Raw genomic sequence first — 21,418 nt, 5'->3', positions numbered from 1 at the left:
GTTACTCGTGGCATCCCTGATGCTACCCTGGTGGTCTTTGGTACCGTCAAGGAAGGGATCATGGAGATTATGGAGGAGCGGCTCAGGTCTTTTCGAGCCGAGATTGTTGTGGGTCAGGTTGGGACTCGAGATCCCTCGTTTCAAGAGCTCAAGGTGTGTAGTGCGCCTGAGTTCTTTGAGGTTAGGGACCCCATCACTAGTCGATGTTGGGTTGCAGACATGGAGAATGCCCAACGCACGAGCTTTTTCCCCGAGGCGGCAAAGGTGGGGTTCGCGTCTTGTATGCTGAGGGATCGGGAGAGAGACTGGTGGGAGGAGGTTACCTGTGAGGTGGTATCAGCGGGTGTGGCTGAGATGACTTGGGAGGAGTTTGTGGGGAGGTTTGATCTGGAGTTTGCACCAACCATTGAGGTGCATCGTTTGGTGAGGGAGTTTCTGGATCTTCAGCAGACGACACAAACTGTGGCAGAGATCACGGCCAAGTTCAGAGAGAGGGCACTATTGGTTCCGCAATATGCTGTGGATGAGGAGATGAAGAAGATGAGGTATCATTCCATGATGAGGGATGATATATGTGAGTTTGTGAGATTTTAAAGGTGCAAGACGTTGAATGACATGGTGGAGAAGGCTCGGGAACGGGAAATTGAGTTGGAGCTTCGTACGAAGCGGAAGCCAGAGCAGGTTCAGGCAGCAGTGGGTCAGGCTAAGAAGCCTAAGACCTCCGATCCTCCCAGCAGGGGCTAGTAGGGTCATGGTCGATGTGCCAAGTGCGGCAAGCCGCATAGTGGAGCATGTCGAGTGACAGGCTCGGCATGTTATGCTTGTGGCCATCCGGGCCACATGAGCAGGGATTGTCCCAAGAAGGGCTTGATTTGTTTTCACTGCAACCAGACCGGCCATAAAAAGGTCGATTGTCTGAGGTTGACGAGAGGAGCAGTGGCGGCGCCTGCGCCCGCCACAATGAGGATTACTGATGGCCTCCCGATCAAGGTGGAGGCTCCTGCGGTGAAGAGTCGCGTATTTCAGCTGACCAATGAGGAGGCCCGAGCAGCACCAGATGTTGTGACTGGTATGTAATCTATTTATGTCTGATTTATTTTATTGTTATGCTCATATTGTTATGATCTTGTATAGGGACCTTTTTGGTCAATGGATTATCGGGTCATGTTCTTTTTGATTCAGGGGCTTCCCGATCATTTGTATCTCTTGCGCTCAACAAGAAGTTTTGAGATGCTTCGGGGACCTTGGATTCCCCACTCGAGGTGGAGATTGCGGATGACCACACCATGAGCGTTGTAAGGGTATTTCGGGGGAATGTTCTTCAAAATTTATTCGGCGAGAGGTTTCCTATTGATTTGGTCCCGATTCCTTTGAGAGGATTGAAAGTAATCATCGGGATGTACTGGTTGGGGCCCAATGGGGCCATGATAGATTGCGAGCGTCAGTTGGTGAGAGTTCGAACCCCAAATGGGGGAGAACTGGTTATCCACGGAGAGAGAGCCTCGCATGGGCCAACCCTCTGTTCGGTTGCGAGGGACAGGAGACTCCTTCAGCAGGGTTGTTTTTGGTTTTTGGCTTATGTCTCGGATACGAGGGTGGAGGCCGCGTCAGAGATGAGCAGGGTACCTATTGTGCGAGATTGTCCTGATGTATTTCCAGAGGAGTTGTCTGAGGTGCCTCCTGAGAGGCAGGTGGAGTTCCGTATTGATTTGATTCCTGGTGTAGCTCTGATAGCCAAGGCGTCGTATCGTCTAGCTCTGCCTGAGATGCAGGAGTTTTCTACGCAGCTTCAGGAGCTTCTAGACAGGGGATTTATTCGTCCGAGCAGGTCCTCGAGATCATGTTCGTGAAAAAGAAGGATGGGTCACACAGGATGTGTATTGATTATCGGGATCTGAATAAGCTAACAGTGAAGAACCGTTATCCGCTTCTGAGGATTGATGACTTATTTGATCAACTTTAGGGTGCATCTTGGTTTTCCAAGATTGATCTTCGGTCGGGGTATCATCAGATGAGGATCAGGGATGAGGATATACCGAAGACGGTGTTCAGAACTCGTTATGGTCATTATGAGTTTGTGGTGATGCCATTTGGGGGCACCAATGCTCTAGCAGCATTCATGAATCTCATGAACCGGGTTTGTAGGCCGATGCTGGATCGGTCTGTGATTGTTTTCATTGATGATATTTTGGTCTATTCTAAGACTAAGGAGCGGCACAAGCAGCATTTGAGGGAGGTGTGGGAGATCTTGAGCAGGGAGAGGTTGTATTCCAAATTCTCCAAATGCGAGTTCTGGTTGCGTGAGGTGCAGTTTTTGGGGCACATCATCAACCAAGAGGTTATATTGGTAGATCCGGCCAAGATAGAGACGGTAATGCGTTGGGAGGTTCAAAAGAACGCATCCGAGATCCGGAGTTTCTTGGGTCTAGCGGGTCCATATCAGCAAGAAGAGTGTGACCTTTCGGTGGGGCCCATATCAGCAATTAGCATTCGAGACCTTGAGACAGAATTTCTCCAGAATTTCTCCAAGATTGTCGTGCCTTTGACCCGTTTAACCAAGAAGAGTGTGACCTTTCGGTAGGGTCCATATCAGCAATTAGCATTCGAGACCTTGAGACAGAAATTATACGAGGCCCCGATTATGGCCCTACCCAAGGGATTGGATGATTTTGTAGTGTATTGTGACACTTCTATTTCGGGTTTGGGAGTTTTTCTAATGTAGAAGGGACATGTGATTTCTTACACCTCGAGGTAAATGAAACCTAATGAGGCGAATTACCCCATTCATGACTTGGAATTGGGAGCGTTGGTGTTTGCCCTCAAGATTTGGAGGCATTATTTATATGGAGTTAGATGCACCATCTTCACTGATCACAAGAGTTTAAAGTATTTAATAGATTAACAGAATCTGAATATGTGACAGAGGAGATGGTTAGATGTCGTGAAAGATTATGACTGTGAAATTTTGTATCACCTCGGGAAGGCCAATGTGGTGGCCGATGCTTTGAGCCGTAAAAAACGACAAGTGCTCCGATCCGAGATGTTTGCTTGAGGATGACGGTCACCTCACCTTTGATGAATTTGATCAAGGGGACACAGGTGGAGGGATGTCTAAGCCCATAACTATAATTGGTATATACTTGAATTGATAGCAGCACAGTCCTTTTGGGTTGCCTTCAAACCTGGAAATTGAATAGGATGACTGTTAGAGAGAGAAGAGTGATTTCATTAATTTATTACTTGGTTAATAAATTAACTAGAAATCAAAATAAATGATTTATTAATGTATTATGAATATAATATATTAATTAGAAATCATATTGTTTAATTAATATTTAATCAGAAATTAATTTTGGGGTTAAAGGAATTAATTAAAACTAAAGGGACTAAAGGTGACAATGTTCAATAGTTGAGCATTGGACAATTCTAGAACCTCCCTAATGAGGGGGGAACGAAATAAAGAGCATCTCTAGGGTTTCCTTGCACTCTAAGGTTACCTTGGATGCCTTAGGAAGGAAGTTAAGGGATTAGGGTTATCTTGGATACACCTGCCTTATCCAATACCTTCCTAACTTTATATAAACCCTCCTTAGGGTTAAATTTCGGTTATGACTCCTCTAAGAGCCCAAGGGTCGAAATTTCTCTTCTATTACTCTATCTCTATATATAGTTTTCCGTGGTTGCTTGAGTTTGTTTGTGAACCATTAGAGGCGCGACACTTGTGGCGCTTGCTACCAAAGGTCTTTCAAGCAAGGATTCAAGATTGTTTACGATAACAATATTAAAGGTATGTATTATAACCCTATTATGTGTTTTTCGATTATTCTCCACAGATCTAGGGTTTATACTTTGTTTTTCATTATTATATGTTCAATTAGAGAAAACGTAGATCTTCCATTAGGGTTGCATGCACACATAGGATTGTATGTTATGCTCAAAACCCATTACGAATTCGGGGGAAGATTCCATTGTTTATTCGAGACGGTCGGGGATTATTGACTCAGTGTGTCAGGATTTGGGTTCCGGCATTTGGGGGTGTGAGGCAAAAGATCTTGGAGGAGGCACATAAGTCCAAGTTTTCTATCCATTCTGGGCGCCATGAAGATGTACCGAGACCTGAGATCGAGCTATTGGTGGCCCTGCATGAAGCGGTAAGTTATGTGGTTTGTTGAGCGGTGTTTGACCTGCAGGAAGGTCAAATCCGAGCATCAGAGGCCTCATGGCAAGGTTCAGCCGTTACCCATCCCCATGTGGAAATGGGAGGAGACCACCATGGACTTTATCACGAAGCTACCTAGGACGACGTGAGGTATTTATTCCATTTGGGTTATTATGGATAGGTTGACCAAGAGTGATCATTTTATTCCGATCTCCAAGAGTATCTCCGCTGAGAAATTAACAGATATTTATGTGCGGGAGGTGGTGGTCAGGCACGGAGTGCCAGTATTTATGATCTCGGAGTGCAATGTTCGATTCACCTCCAGATTTTGGAGGAAGTTTCATGAGGAGTTGGGTACTCAGTCGCATTTCAGCACTGCTTACCACCCCTAGACTGATGAGGTCAGAGTGAGCTGGCGATCCAGATGCTCGAGGATATGCTTCGAGCATGCGTATTAAAATTCGGAGGGAGTTGGGATACTTACCTTCCACTAGCAAGGTTCTCATACAACAATAGTTATCATGCTAGTATTGACTGACCCCCGTTTGAGATGGTGTATGGTCGGAGGTGTAGGACTCCAGTTTGTTGGGGGAGGTTGGGCATCGAGTCATGGGAAGCACTGAAGTGGTGCTAAAGACCATTGAATTAATTCAGTAGGTGCGGGATAGACTATGGATTGCGTAGAGCCGTTGGAACAGCTATGCTGACCGACGCCGATCAGATCTTGAGTTTCAGGTGGGGGATTTTGTGTTGCTGAAGGTGTCACCTTGGAAAGGTGTCATTCGGTTTCGAAAGAGGGACAAACTGGGGCCCCGATTCATTGGTCCATTCAGGATTTCTGCCCGAGTTGGAAGGGTTACTTATCAGTTGGATCTTCCGGACGAGCTAAGTTAGATCCACAACACCTTCCATGTGTCTCAGCTGTGGAAGTGTGTATCCAATGAGGCTGCAGTTATTTCATTAGATGATATTCAGGTGGACGAGAGCCTGAACTATGTTGAAAAGCCCATTGCAGTTTTGGATAGAAAAACTAAAGCTCTACGGAACAAATTGGTGAAGCTAGTAAAGGTGCAATGGCAGCACCGGAAGGGCTCCGAATGGACTTGGGAGCCGCAGGACGAGATGCGAGAGCATTACCCGGATTTATTTGTGATAGATGAATTCGAGGACGAAGTCTAAATCAAGTGGTGGAGAGTTTTAACATCCAATATTGATTAGGTTAGTTTCTAACCTTTGGAATTTGAGTTTATGACACTTTTGGTCCCCGAGATTGGAATATTGACTTTTTTAGTACGCATGGCGTAACTCTTATTACGCTGGGCGTAACTCTTATTACGTTGGGTGTAGGGAATCCGGGTGCGTACGTTGCGCGTACATCTTAGTACGTTGGGTGTACGTGGCTCAGTCCAAAACCCTAGTAATTAGGGTTTTTTTTCCCTATTTAAACCCCATTATGACGCAAAGACCTTCCCTCACCTCATCCCCCACTGTCATTTCGGCCCTCTTAGCTAACCCTAACCATTTTTGAACCTCTTTAGCTTTGTAGTAAGATTTTGAGCTTCTTTGGTGGTGAAGAAGGTGGTTCAAGAAGGAAGCTTTGTCCTCAAGACTTCAGATCCAGCATTTGCTACTCATTTGGCACCACATAAAGGTATAAAGCTCAAATCTTTGATTATGTTTCCTTGAGTTCTTGGTCGAGGCTATATTTCCCTTTTTGACACAAAAGTTTAGATCTTGGTGAGTATGAGTTACTCCCAAGCTTTCAAGTTGCATTTCCAGTTACGTTTTAGTGTCTCAATGCTTAAAGGTGCAAGCTTTGAGGTGGTTTGGTCCCCTTTCTAGAGATAAGAGGTAGGAAAGGGCTTAATAGACTTGATTTTCGTCTTTGGACTTATTGTAGCCAAGCGAGGTCTTAAAGCTGGCAACTTTATAGCCCTAGAGGTCTTAATGGGTTCAGATATGAGTTTTGGAAGTGAAATCTTAATTCATTAAGTCATTGCATGGATTGTTTCATGACTGGCGTGTATGCTGTGCGTACATCCATGTACGCCATGCGTACCGGCTCCGGCTGAGGTACGTTGCGCGTACCAGTGTGTACGTCGGGCGTACGTATAACGCCCGCAGGTTCGGGCTAGTGAATTTAGAGACAATAAACATCAAAAATGACTTTTTGATAGAATATTATTTAGAATAAATAATCTTAACTAAGTTATAGTATATGTCACAAGGGTTCCATACATATAAAGAACGCCGAAATCCGAGTTATAACGAAGAAGTTATGACACGTCGAAGTTTTACGGCTAAACCGGCACGGCACCACATAACGTAAAAAGTGAATTTTTGATAAATTACTCTTTGTCTTAGGAATCTAAACGAAAGTCGTAGTTAATGTTAAACCGAGAACGTACATAAAAAGAATGTCCAAATCTAACTTCGTATGAGGAAGTTAGGATTTTTCTAAGATTTAGCAAAGCAGTGCACAACCCAGAATTCGAACTTTAGATCGATCGATTTTTAGCCAACACAACCTAAATGAGAATTGAAGATCTCATTAATAGGAGTTCAACGATAAAAATACAGTCGAAAACGGAGTCTGTATGTAGAAGTTATGAATTTTACACGGTCGTTAAACTGTGTAATCTTCTCATACTATTAAATTTAAAATCGTTCGAGAATTAGCCAATGGAGTCAAAAGGAGAGTTGTAAATCTTGTCAATACCTACGCGTGGATATAAAGAACGTCGAAAATGGAGCTCGTATGCGAAAGTTACGGAATTTAGAAGTCGGAAGGGTGTTGTTGCGAAAGGGGTGACGTGGCTTAATCTGGACCATTGCTTCCTCCCCACGCCTTGGCACTCAACTCGACGAGTCGGAGGCTCAAACTTGCCGAGTTGGGCCATTTTTCAGCATATAAATCCATGCGAAGCTCAACCTTTTTCCTCACAGCATAACCCTTCTCTCTCTCTCTAACTTCTCTCTAAACCTCTCCCAAAGCCCTAGTAACCCCTAATTGCTTGAGGAAAGCCCGGAGCACCAGAAGGCTCCGAAAAGAAGAGCTTTCGGCTTGGAAATTCTGCCCCGCAGAGCCCGGTTCCTAGCCAAACCTCCTGTTAAGTGAGTTATGCTTACCCAACTTCAAGTATAACTTATGTTTAAGTTCAATATCGTTATTATGAACTTATAAACAATATATATAATATAATATATAATATACAAAGTGTTATTATAATATCTTTTAACTACTCGCGGTGTGGGGAATCTGGTTTGAAGGGTCGCATAGGGTTGTTGGATTTCAGAAGTGTTATAATGCCAAAATGGTCCTGCCCTCCGGTGTTTCATGTCCGGCCCCTGTCTGTACATAGTGGCTGAAAAGTATTGTTTAACACTTATAAAACAAAATCGCTCGTAAATAGTCGGTAAAAATATTAGACTAAAATCTAGCGGTAATGATACTAGGATTCGCCGAAGGAAAATAGAATTGTTAGAAGCGAAGCGATGCTCGAGTTTGGAATCATCACTTGAACAAGTGAGTGCATAGTTACTTTCATCTTACACATAGATATCAAGTATTTAATATAAATTACGTGCTATGTGTGCATATTATCTGTGTTCTTGATATCTATGCTGGATGAACAAATTATACATGTTTTATTTGATTTAAACTGTATACGTATTTTATACCTATAATTATGATGGGTAAAGATGGGTAGATTAAAGATGGGATGAGATGAGAGATGAAAGATGAGATGAATGATGAGAGATGAAAGATGATATAGATGATGAGAGGTGAAAGATGATGAGAAGTGATGACCCAAGCGATGGTCCAGTCATCTAGCAGAGTATATATGATAACCACAGACTATTCTAGACAGTCCAGTGGAACACTAGCAGGCTCGCAACCTGTAGGTGTTGTGAACGATGTGTTCACCAGATGTACTCTAAAAATCCTAACAACTATGGACTTAGTGCCTCATAAATGAACATTGGCAGCTATGGACTTAGTGCCTTACAAATGAATGTTGGTAGCTATGGATTTAGTACCCTATAGATGAACATTGGCAGCTATGGACTTAGTGCCTAACAGATAACATCGGCAACTATGGACTTAGTGCCTGCTGGATTAACCCTGGACTTCATGCCTATTCCTTAGTACAATCGTAAGGAATGAATGAATGAAAGAATAGATGATTCTTTGGGTAGATCCTTAAGAATAAAAAAGATAATGGGGATGGGTAATTGGGTTAATTGTTTGATGATAAAACATAATAACTTTATTATTGTGGGCTGAAAACCCTATGTACTCACCAGGTTTTCCAACCTGACCCACTCAATTTACTTGTATCACAGGTATCAATACGAAGCTATATTACACTGAGAGATTAAAGGAGATGTAAATCACTAGTGTAAATGAATGTAAGGTCTGTTTATGCTTATGTTTCTGTATTGACGATGACATCCCAAAGTTTTAATATAAACAAAATGCATTTCTTTGGAAATGCTTTGATAATATATTTATCATGTTTTCTGGGAACAAATTCCGCAATATTATTATTTAAAATGAATACTCTTATTTTCAAATAAGCATAAATAAAATTTTTAAAATGACCGTGAATTTGGGGATGTCACAGTTGATATCAGAGCATTAATTTAAAAGAACTAGGAATAAGGATTTATTTCTAGACTTAAACTTAGAATTCTAAGCGATGATCGTGAGGAGTGTGTCTAATATATTTTAGGTAGCACACCTGAATAGACACGAGCACTAGCTCATTTAGGGAAGATGCCTAAATTGATTTATATGTTAAATGATTTGTGATGCTTTATGATGCTATCGTTTGATCGAATCTATGGTCTGTTGCCGATCGGATCTGGAAACCTGATGTGTTCAGATTTCTAAACGTTTAATTACGGTATTAGAATTGGCATGTAAATTTTCAAAAAGATAAGGAGATTTATACGTCTATCATAAATAAAGCTTTCCTATCTAAATTCTCGTCAGTGCACACCGAACATCTGATATGGTGTATAGATCGACATGGAAAGAACCTGAAGCGGATTCGGAAACGCTAATGGAAATGTTAATCAACGGCCTGTGATTGAGCATGCACCAGAAGTAGCAGTTGCACCTGAGCCAATCACGATGGCAGGAGTGCAAGTGATGATCCAAATTATGTTGGATCGTCAGATGGAGGAAACAAGACGTTTACTTCAACAAAATAGGGATGAGCCTACTATGCCTGTTGAACAACCTGAGCTGAACATTGAGCAATCTGATGAAGGGAACTATAGTCAGACTGTCATTCAAGCTGAACCATGAGTGGGTAGGAGAAACCACCCCGACGGAGGAAATGATGGACGTGGATGCAAGTACAAGGATTTCATGGCATCCAAACCACCGAGTCTTTCTGGAAGCCCAACGCCGGTGGAAGTCATGGATTGGATCTCCGAGATTGAGATGATGTTTGAAAGTTGCGACTGCAGCAACAAACAGAAGACCGATGTAACATCCTGTTTTAGATCGTCCGAGATCAGGGTTCGTGGGCTGCAACCTGGGCATGAGGAAGTCTCAGGGTTGCGATGAGTTGCTAGAAGCGTAGGGCATCTCGTCACCTTTCCGTGGATATGAGGTTCGTCGAAAACGGAGTTATATCGAGGAAGCAATGGAAGTTTGAATTTTTGGCAGGATAAGCCCCTTATTTGAGAAAGGTGGCAGTTGAGTACGCTGGGCGTACGTGTGTGTACGCTTAGTGTACTCATGTGCGTGACTTTTAAGCTGAGCCACCTAGTACGCTGGGCGTACCAGAGGGTATGCTGGGCGTACTAGGCACAGAAGGAAAACCCTAATTGAGAGGAGTGTCCCTATATAAAGAATGAGATGGCCTCATTCCTGGCCACCATCCTCAGTCAATAAACCCTCTTAAACCCTAATCCTCGTTCTTGAGCTTGTGTGTGACCATTGTGAGCTTATAAGTGTTCTTGTGGGATTTTTGGAGTGGAGAAGGAGCATGGAAGAGAATAGAGTTGGAGTCCAGGCTTTGGATCTGAGCTTTTTCTGTGGTTGGAGCATCATTTGAAGGTATAAAGCTCAAAGCTTTCCCATCCTTTATTTTTGTGCATGATATGGTCCATTTTAGGGTTTTTGGTCCCAAAGCTTGAGGCTTTATGAGTTGTTGCACTCCAGAGCTTAATATATGTCCTTTTAAGTGTTTCTAGTGGGGAGGATCCATAAAAATGAGGTCTTGAACGTTAGAATCAACCCATGCATGAGATATGAGCATTTTGAGTTAAGAGAGTAAGAGTTTTGTGTGTTTGTGACCTTATCAGCCATGCAAAGGCTTAAAGTCACTGACTTTATGGAGTAAGAGCCATTATGGAGTCCAGATCTGGGATTTTTAATTAATGTCTTAACGGGTTAAGACCAAATGAGTAGAAAGAGTGAATCTGGGAAGTACGCTGAGCGTAATTCCAGTACGCCCCGCGTACTGCCGAGTGTCCCCGATGGCCAAACTGAATTCGTGAGTACGCTGAGCGTACCAAGGGAGGTACGCCCCGCGTAACTTCACTGTGGACTTTTGGGTTAAGTCTTGTTTTGGGCCTTGAGTGTTAGGCCTGGAGTTGGGCCGGTTGCAATAGAGTTTTGGACCAGAGGAATAATTATATAAGTGTTTTGGGTTCTTGAGTTGGGCTTGCCTTTTTTATGTGAGAGTTGGGCCTCGGGAGAGCCCATTTCTTATTGGGCCTTGGTGGGCCCAATGGGTTTTAGGTCATTGATGGGCTGGTTAGTGGACCACCTTTAGACCTAATGAGTGAGAGTTTGGACTTAGTTCCTAATTGTGATAATTGTGGGTTTGGCACAGAGTTAGTGGCCGGTGCGTAGCAGCAGCGTTTATAGGGGTTGTTCATCATCTGAGGTGAGTCTTCTCACTATACTTACCATGAGTGGTATCTATGAGTTACTGGAGGGTCTTATGTGTTTACTTGAGTTATGCATCTTGTCTGTGTGATATATGTATGCTACATTATATGTTACTGAGACCGGACCGGAGGGTCCAACGAGCCATGAGACCGGAGGGTCCACGCTGAGACCGGACTGGAGGGTCCAATGAGCCGTGAGACCGGAGGGTCCAACGAGCTATAGCCATGAGAGGCTTATTATCTGTGTATGTGGTATTTTAGGGAACTCACTAAGCTTCGTGCTTACAATGTTATGTGACATGTGTTTCAGGTTCTTTTCAGGATCGCGGGAAGGCGCCGGCTTGATTGTACACACCAGAGAAAGAGTTATGTTTTGAGGATCCTGGATTATTAATTAAATAATTATGGAGTTGTGTTTTGTAAATTAAGTAAATGGGATTTTTGTGAAATGTGTTACGAGAATTTTGTGAAATTAAAAATGAAAAATTTGTTTGAAAATTTACGGTGTTACAACCGCTCTCGCGGTTACATTGTTAAAGTCAGGAGTACTGAGCTGGTGGAAGCTACTAGCTGATACCATGCCTAAGGGAGAAGCTAGCAAGATATCTTGGGAAGGCTTTTTGGTGCAACTGAAAACGTAGTACTGCTCTAAGCAGGATCTTCTGGAGATCAACAACGAATTTCAGAACCTAAAGAAGGGAAGAATGAGTGTCACCGAGTATGCTGCAAGTTTTACGGAGAAGTTGAAGCTTTCTCCTTACCTAGTTCCGACTGAACTCTCCAATGTCAACAAGTTTGCTAATGGATTGCTAACGGACTTTGGTCCGATGGTCAAGCAAGCAACCACTTTGAAAGATGCCATCTGGGCAGCTAAGAATGTTGAGACCCAGATAAGAGAAAAAGGTCTGGATAGAGCTGAGGTTGTTGAGAAAAGGAAGTTTGACGGATCTTTAAGGTACAACAAGAAGAACAAATTCTCGAAGTCTGGAGGAGGAGGAGGAGGAGGAGGTGAAGCAAGATGGTACGATAAGTGCAAGAAGAAACACTTTGGAAAATGTGGCGAGGAGGTGACATGTTTCAAGTGTGGAAAGTCTGGGCATTACGCCAATGAGTGCACATTCAACAAGAAGGTGTGTTTCGGATGTAACGAAGAAGGGTATATTTCTAGGGACTGCCCGAAGCAAAATGAAGCAGCAAGGCCAAATGCACCGCCAAAGCCCAAGGCAAGAGCATTCCAGATAATCCTCGACGAAGCAGGTGACAAAGCAAGGAATCAGGAGTAAGGACTTTATATCTGAAGATCAATATATGAAGTAGTCATGCGGATAGTATCATGTGGTGTAGCCTATTTAGAGGCATAGTATAGGTTGAACTTGAACATCTATGTAATCGTTTCAAGAAATAATATAAAGCTTGATTATGTTATCCGATGTGTTAAATGACTATGTGAAATTCTTGTATGGTGACTTGGAAAACTGCGAGAAAATACTTGGGACGGTATGAGTAGGTGTGAATGGTAGTAGAGGCCTATACTACCGGAAGCACACGACTCACACTTAGATCAGGGAAAGTCACAAGGTTACCAAGAAGCTAGTTATTGATTCCGTTTTGTTCAGGTATGTCGTTACCATCGTTTTGGTAATGACTAAGAAGATGATTGTTATTCCGACCCTAGTGTTCATATCAAATCGAGTCCGACTTAGATAAGTATGTTACGTGGTTTAGAGAACCAAGATCGATGTAGCATCTGACTTAAGCCAGAAGATTGAAGTGAAAGATAATTGAAGCGATCAATAAACGTCAAAAATGACTTTTTGATAGAAGATTATTTAGAATAAATAATCTTAACTAAGTTATATTATACTCCCTCCGTCCCAAAATTATTGTCCACCTTACTATTTTAGTTTGTCCCAAAATTATTGTCCACTACCAAATGTAGATATACACTTTTACCATATTACCCCTAACATTTAATAAAGTAAAGTTGAATAATTACAAACACACATTTCCCATTGGTTTTAGAAAAGGGCAAGATGGTCATTTTACTCAAAAAGACAAAACTAATGATTGCTTTTCTTAATCTATGTGTTTTTTGTCTATGGACAATAATTTTGGGACAGAGGGAGTATGTCACAAGGGTTCCGTACATATAAAGAACGCCGAAATCCGCGTTATAACGAAGAAGTTATGACACGTCGAAGTTTTACGGCTAAACCGGCACGGCACCACGTAATGTAAAAAGTGAATTTTTTTTTAAATTACTTTTTAGCCTTAGGAATCTAAACGAAAGTCGTAGTATATGTTAAACCGAGAACGTACATAAAAAGAATGTCCAAATCTGACTTCGTATGAGGAAGTTATGATTTTTATAAGATTTAGCATAGCAGTGCACAACCCGAAATTCGAATTTTAGATCGATCGATTTTTAGCTGACACAACCTAAATGAGAATTGAAGATCTTATTAATAGGAGTTCAACGATAAAAAGACAGTTGAAAACGGATTTCGTATGTCGAAGTTATGAATTTTACACGATCGTTAAACAATGTAATCTTCTCATATTGTTAAATTTAAAATTGGTCAAGAATTAGCCGATGGAGTCAAAATGAGAATTGTAGATCTTGTCAATACCTGCGCGTGGATATAAAAAACGTCAAAAACGGAGCTCGTATGCGAAAATTATGGAATTTAGAAGTCGTAAGGGTGTTGTTGCGAAAGGGGTGATGTGGCTTAATCTGGACCATTGCTTCCTCCCCACGCCTTTCCACTAGATGGTGACACTTGGAAATCAACTCGACGAGTTTGAGGCTCCAACTCGCCGAGTTGGGCCATTTTCAGCCTATAAATACCATGCGAAGCTCACCCTTTTTCCTCACACCATAACACTTCTCTCTTTCTCTAACTTCTCTCTAAACCTCTCCCAAAGCCCTAGTAACTGCTATATGCTTGAGGAAATCCCTGGAGCGCCAAAAGGCTCCGAAAAGAAGAGCTTTTGGCTCGGAAGTTCTGCCCCGCATAGCCCGGTTCCTAGCCAAACCTCCCGGTAAGTGAGTTATGCTTACCATACTTCAAGTATAGCTTATGTTTAAGTTCAATATCGTTATTATGAACTTATAAACAATAAATATAATATAAAATATAATATACAAAGTGTTATTATAATATCTTTTAACTACTTGCCGTGCGGGGAATCTGGTTTGAAGGGCCGCATAGGGTTGTTGGATTTCAGAAGTGCTATAATGCCAAAATGGTCCTGCCCTCCGGTGTTCCATGTCTGGCCCATGTCTGTACATAGTGGCTGAAAAGTATTGTTTAACACTTATAAAACAATATCGCTCGTAAATAGTCAGTATAAATATTAGACTAAAATCTAGCGGTAATGATACTAGGATTCGCCGAAGGAAAATAGAATTGTTAGAAGCGAAGCGCTGCTCGAGTTTGGAATCATCACTTTAACAAGTGAGTGCATAGTTACTTTCATCTTACACACAGATATGAAGTATTTAATATAAATTACATGTTATGTGTGCATATTATTTGTGTTGTTGATATCTATGCTGGATGAACAAATTATACATGTTTTATTTGATTTAAACTGTCACAACTAGCCTTTTTGGCTAGGAAATTCCATCCGCAAGTAAGCAAGTACTATTGTGAGACTTGTGCTAACACTTCTAAGTGTACAATTTGAGTTCTTAATGAGCCATGAAGTGTTAGAATGAAAAATCTCCAAGTATGTGAAACTTCTCCCAATTCTCTCCAAGTATGTGAAACCTCTCCCAATTCTCTCCAAGTATGTGAAATCTCTCCCAAATCTCTCCAAGAATAGTGAATCTCTCCCAAATCTCTCCAAGAATGCGAAATCTCTCCAAGAATAGTGAATCTCTCCCATATCTCTCCAAGAATAGTGAATCTCTCCAAAATCTCTCCAAGAATGCGAAATCTCTCCAAGAATAGTGAATCTCTCCCAAATCTCTCCAAGAATAGTGAATCTCTCCCAAATCTCTCTAAGTATGCTAAATCTCTCCAAGAATAGTGAATCTCTACCAAATCTCTCTCATATGCGAAATCTCTCCAAGTATGTGAAATCTCTCCAAAATCTCTCCAAGTATGTGAAATCTCTCCCAAATCTCTCCACGGATCTCAAATCTCTCTCAAATCTCCCTAAATACCTTCCTTAGTCGAAAACAGCTCAAAACCGGAAGAGGAAACCCCAAAAGGACCCTCTTGGTCCGGAACCCTCTTGGTCCGGAACCCTCTTGGTCCGGACTCCTCTTGGTCCTGAACCTCTTGGCCGGAACCCTCTTGGTCTGGAACCCTTCTGGTCCGGAATGTCTCCTAAGGAAGCCAAGAGGAAGCTCATCTCGGAAGCCTCTCATCCGGATAGGTTCGCAGCTCCGGAAGATTTCGCTTGAAGCAGCTTCGGAACCTCCAGCCGGATCCGCATCCTCGGTCCGGACTCACCTGATCTCGCACCCGACTCCGGAAGTGGGCATTGACTTCGGAACTTGTACAGCACCTCCGGAACACTCATACTGGCCACTTCGGACCCTCGCAGAACTGACTCTCCCCTCCGGAATTTGAACTGTAGCTCCGGAATTCTAGAAGGAGCTCCGGAATTCACCTCTTAGCTCCGGATTTTCATTATTTTCGGACTATTTTATCATTTTAAGGCATTTTGACGCCGGAAATTACACCAAACTCGTATTTTTCCTATCCTAAACCCTTTAGACTCCTATTTTATGCTAAAATTAATTATTTTAAGCATATCCTTCATAAAAACAAAAAGTTAGGATTTAGGAAAACCTTATCCTAAATCAAGAAAAGGACAAAAGGATTGACCTTGTGATTTGATGAAATTCCTCATTTCCCATGCAAATCACGGTATCCCATGCTTTACCCACCAAATATCAATGCATGGACCACCAGATCCCCATGCATCAAAGATTCCTTTCCTTTTCCTTATACTTCAAAGCAACGACAGTGAGGGAGTTTAGACTCCACTTTCTCTCTCACTTTTCTCATTTCCTCTCAAAACTCATCTCCAAGCAAGAACAAGAACTTGCTGAAAACAAAATTCTAAACTTCTCCCTGGAGTTGTAAGGTAAATTCCTCCACTCATCTAATATTTTATAATATTTCAAGATGAATCCATATTATTTTATTCATAATAATATGTGAAAAATCACCTTTAGGATAACTTTCTCCCAAGGAAGTTCCTCATCTCAGCAAGAGTTTAAGCTTGAGATCTTCACTCCATAACTCCAAACAGCTCCTCAACCAACTCAAGGTGAGCTTCATACCCCACCTTTTCAATATTTTAATGTTTTTGGGGGAGAGTACAAGTCAAATCTTGCCTAAATACTTGAAGAATTGCTTATATACGTATGATTGTATGTGTGTGTGAAATATTATTAAATTAATATTTTAGTAATATACTCACGAACATAGGATTTCTCAATTTCATAAAGAACAGAGGATACTTTGTGCAAAAGAGTCTCCCAACTATTGAGTGTGTCCAACTTAACCCCTTATCTATGCTTTCATGTCTAAAGATAAAAGTTGTAAAAAGGAACCTTACTAAGTGGACACCATTTCTAGTGATTTTTGAAAATAGAAACTTTGTGACTATTTTGCAAACTATCAGGGAGTATTTTATAAATATTCAACATAAAAGGTTGCGTCAAGAAAATATACAAATAGAGCCTCTATGACAGAAACATTTGCATGTCATAAGCTGCTGTCATAAAACCTCCAAGAACATAAGTAATCTTATATATGTCATAAAACAGAAAATGTGTGTCATAACCGGCAGTTATAAACTTATATACATTATAACTTGACAATATTTCTCTCCTGACTAAAATGACTTATTTTTTTTTCAATAAACGAAAAGGAACAAACACGAGCACCTAGTTAACGAGCACAATCAACGATATGGAACGAGAACGATACTTCTATTCAATGAGTACGAATTTCATTATTTATCTAACAAATAATGGATCTCTAACGATTGCTCAAAAGGTTGTTAATATTCTAGTCAGACAAATCTCAAAAGTACCTAAATATAAAAATATTAGTGTACGTGTAAGTCCTGTAAGGAGTTATAGCCAAAGTCTCCTGGAGGGAGAGCGGGAATTTGTGTATAGATCTATACGGGGTTGACACCCCGCACCTTCGCTGTTCGCTACAACTAGACAGGCCAGTCTAGGGTGACAAATGTCTTTTTCCAAACCGAGGGCGCCTGAGAAACGCCAAAACAGGCACTTCGTCAGATTAGTATGGTTATAACGACTCACTAGAATATGTTATATTAGCTGGAAATTTATGTAAGGAAAACCTCATAAATAAACTTTGGCACATTGTGTTGACTGTCCTACACGTGATAAGTGATGGTCCGCATTTGTTGTGTTGACTGTCCTTCTTCATCGCGTAGAATGTCCATAATAGCCATGTTAATTCTTTCTCCTACAAGTATAGAGTCGTAACACTGCTATTTTTACAAATTAAAAAGCGTAGGACTCTATGGAAAACGTTTGTAAACGATTTTGATAACGATAAACTAACCCACACATATACATAGTTGGAAACTAGAACTTACGATTATTTTATAGCAGAAAATATAGGATTTTCTGGGGAAAACGATTTTTCTACAATTTCGATAACGATAAACTAGAAAGCACACACTCAATTTTACTCGATAAGAGGAACAAGATTTTCAACCATATTTCCTTTTTGAAAATAAGGGATTTTTCTTGAAACGGTTGATTGTTACTATCCAAAAGAACTATTCTCGGACACAGTTCGCTTTTACAAATCACACTACTTTTCAGAATCACTCCTTATAAGAATGAACAAAAGTAATGTCATGCATACACATACTCATGATTTTCAAGGCAAGACTTCAAACGATTTCATAGAAAATATCGGATTTTCTGAAAGTACAACAAGAACGATTCTAAACAAGTGTAAACGATTTTATACACAAAACTGCTTATGAACTCACCAACTTTTTAGTTGACGCTTTTCAAAACGACTTGTATTCTCAGGGATCTAGTGAGCAGGTAACAAGGGACGCTGATGCAAGACCATTTAGCTGTAGTTTGGATTCTTTTCTACTTATGTATCTTTTGTGTAACTCGAAGAACAAATACAATATGTAAACAATGTAAGTTTGTTATCTCAATGTATGATGTTTGGATTGCTTTGTCTCATTTATATTCAATTGTTATGATACTGCACAATGAAGTCACCCGCCTTCGGACGTTTCCGCCGTCTAGTCCGGGGGTGTGACATAAACTGTATACGTATTTTATACCTATAATTATGATGGGTAAAGATGGGTAGATTAGAGATCAGATGAGATGAGATGAATGATGAGAGATAAAAGATGATATAGATGATGATTGGTGAAAGATGATGAGAAATGATGACCCAAGTGATGACCCAAGCGATGGCCCAGTCATCTAGCAGAGTATAGATGACAACCACAGACTATTCTAGACAGTCTAGTGGGACACTAGCAGGCTCGCAACCTGTAGGTGTTGTAAACGATGTGTTCACTAGATGTACTCTAAAAATCCTGACAGCTATGGACTTAGTGCCTCATAAACGAACATTGGCAGCTATGGACTTAGTGCCTTACAAATGAATGTTGGTAGCTATGGATTTAGTACCCTATAGATGAACATTGGCAGCTATGGACTTAGTGTCTAACAGATAACATCGACAACTATGGACTTAGTGCCTGTTAGATGAACCCTGGACTTCATGCCTATTCCTTAGGACAATCCTTAGGAATGAATGAATGAAAGAATAGATGATTCTTTGGGTAGATCCTTAAGAATAAAAAAGATAATGTGGATGGGTAATTGGGTTAATTGTTTGATGATAAAACAAAATAACTTTATTATTGTGGGTTGAAAACCCTATGTACTCACCGGGTTTCCCAACCTGACCCATTCAGTTTACTTGTATCACAGGTATCGATACGAAGCTACATTACACTGAGAGATTAAAGGAGATGTAAATCACTAGTGTAAATGAATGTAAGGTCTATTTATGCTTATGTTTTTGTATTGACAATGACAATCCAAAGTTTTAATATAAACAAAATGCGTTTCTTCGAAAATGCTTTGATAATATATTTATCATGTTTTATGGGAACAAATCTTTAAAATGAATACTCTAATTTTCAAATAAGCATAAATAAAATTTTTAAAATGACCGTGTATCTGGGGATGTCACAGTACGACCCATGCAGCATTGTTATGTTTTGGGATCTAGTCTTTGGGCCTTATATGGGTTTTAGGATATTGACCTTGGGCCTGGGCATATTAGATCAGTTGGGCCCTGAAATTCATTATTGGATCATTAGTAGCTTAGTTGGGACTCATGGGCCTTGTGGCCAATAATGGTTGTGGGCCTTGGATGTTAGGCCCAATAAAGTAGATAGACTCTTGGGCCTTGTTAAAGAAATTTGGACCTAGGATTTGGGAATATGCCTTGAGTCATAACCTAATTCTAATTAGGTTAAGTTTTGTATATTCAGTGTGAGATTCTCCAGATCACTAGCGGGGCAGTATATCTTTAGCAGACTGAGGTGAGTCTTCTCATTATACCAATAGGTCGAAGGCACCAATGTCGACCCATTACTTGATAGGTGGTTTCAATAATTATGTTGATACATAAAGTGACCCTCTTAAATTTGATGATCCGCAGCCATATCTCCTACCACAATCTGCTCTTCCTACCGCAATTTGTTTTACTACCGCAGCCGCAACCTGAAGATGTCAACCGCAATCAACTCATCCGCAATAGAGTTTATAGTTACATCATCTGACTTGTTTTATTAGCATTGTATTATCCAGTGAACCTTGCATGGTCACGATAAGCCAGTAGTTTAGTACTCTATGTTCTCTATGTAACTTTTTGAGGCTTTATAAATAGACTCCTCTTCTTGAAATAAAACTTACCACTTCTTATCATTTCTTATCTCTTATTATGATCTGTTGAAATCTCATACATAGATCATTCTCTCTTATCTCTATCTTACATCCAAGATCCTCTTCCTCTTAAACTGATCACACTTACTAACTCGTGTTTGATTGCAAACCGTGTTAAGAATCAGTTTGATGTATACTTGATATAACTTGTTGCTATTTACATTTCCTTTACATTTCCGCAATTTACTTTTCTGCAACTAACTATCTAACAATTCTAACTTATTATTATTGAGCTAATATGATCCTTTGAGATTAACTTATTCCGCAACTATATCTTGTACTAACGTTTGTTCAAGTGTTTCCCAAATTTTTTCTCTCAACAATTGGTATCAGAGCCAAAGTGGTTGCTTTTTAAACAAAACTCTGATTTTGAAAAGCCTTCATACCACTAAAGCTCATTCTTCAAATAAAAAAAACAAAAAAATGAAAGATGGCACAAGCTTTATCATTGAATGTTTCCAACAGTGTTGGAGGCTCTAACAGAGCACCAATGCTTGTTGCAAATGAATACCACCACTGGTCATAAAGAATGGAAAGGTATCTCAAGAGGCTTGGAAGAGATGTGTGGAGATCCGTGGAAGAAGGACCACATGTTCCTGTTCTTACTCCTGTTCAAGTATATGGTACTCGAGTAAGACTAGGTGGAGGTCCAGCCGCAATGAATCGACCAACCAAAGATGATCTTGACAAAATGGAAAATGATGCTATAGCCTTCTATGAAATCTCTTGCGGTGTAGCTCTAGACAACTTTGACATCATCATCAACTGCAAATCTGCTAAGGAGATTTGGGATGTGCTTAAAAATCTTTATCAAGGGTCTGAACAAGCTCAAGATAAGAAGCTCACCACTGCTCTCAATGAGTTCAATAACTTCAAAGCTTTTCCCGGTGAAAGTCTTGATGATCCGTTCAAACGGTTCAACCTCATCATCACAAAGCTATCGAATGTTGGTACAGTTCGAAGCAACCATGAAACAAATCTGCAGTTTCTCAATGGTTTGGGAAGACATTGGTCCACCGCAAAGATGATTGTACAAAGAGATAGAAAGATTCATACTTTGTCTTTATTCAAACTGTACGGAGAACTTTAGGCACAAGAATCAACCGTGCCCAAAGATTGTGCTGATCTTGGTGGTCCACTTTCCATGATAGCTCAAACTCCACAAGTCAAAACTCAACAGTTCTCATACCCTACTGAACCATCTTATCCACTTTCATATGACAACTCACCGCAGTCATATGAAGTTGACGCTGAAATGGATGACGAAGAAGAATTCCAAAATGCCATAACTTTAGTTAGCCAACAATTCAACAGGCTACCACCACCATCATTTCGTAAGA

At 40.8% G+C, this 21,418-nt stretch overlaps 1 protein-coding gene across 1 annotated transcript; it reads left to right on the top strand.

Annotated features, from left to right (window-relative positions):
- The first annotated feature begins 20,607 nt into the window (after positions 1–20,607).
- Positions 20,608–21,226, top strand: LOC145113048 (uncharacterized). The gene is made up of 2 exons (XM_079049155.1): positions 20,608–21,062; positions 21,169–21,226. The coding sequence occupies exons 1-2, from the start codon at positions 20,608–20,610 to the stop codon at positions 21,224–21,226; spliced, it is 513 nt and encodes a 170-aa protein (XP_078905281.1).
- Positions 21,227–21,418: the final 192 nt, after the last annotated feature.

Source organism: Lactuca virosa, chromosome 5 (assembly GCF_052849685.1).
Source record: "Lactuca virosa cultivar CGN04683 chromosome 5, Lactuca_virosa_CGN04683_v6, whole genome shotgun sequence".
Lineage (NCBI taxonomy): Eukaryota > Viridiplantae > Streptophyta > Magnoliopsida > Asterales > Asteraceae > Lactuca > Lactuca virosa.
The sequence above is the reverse complement of the archived record's forward strand: the minus strand, read 5'-3'. Positions and strand labels throughout refer to the sequence as shown.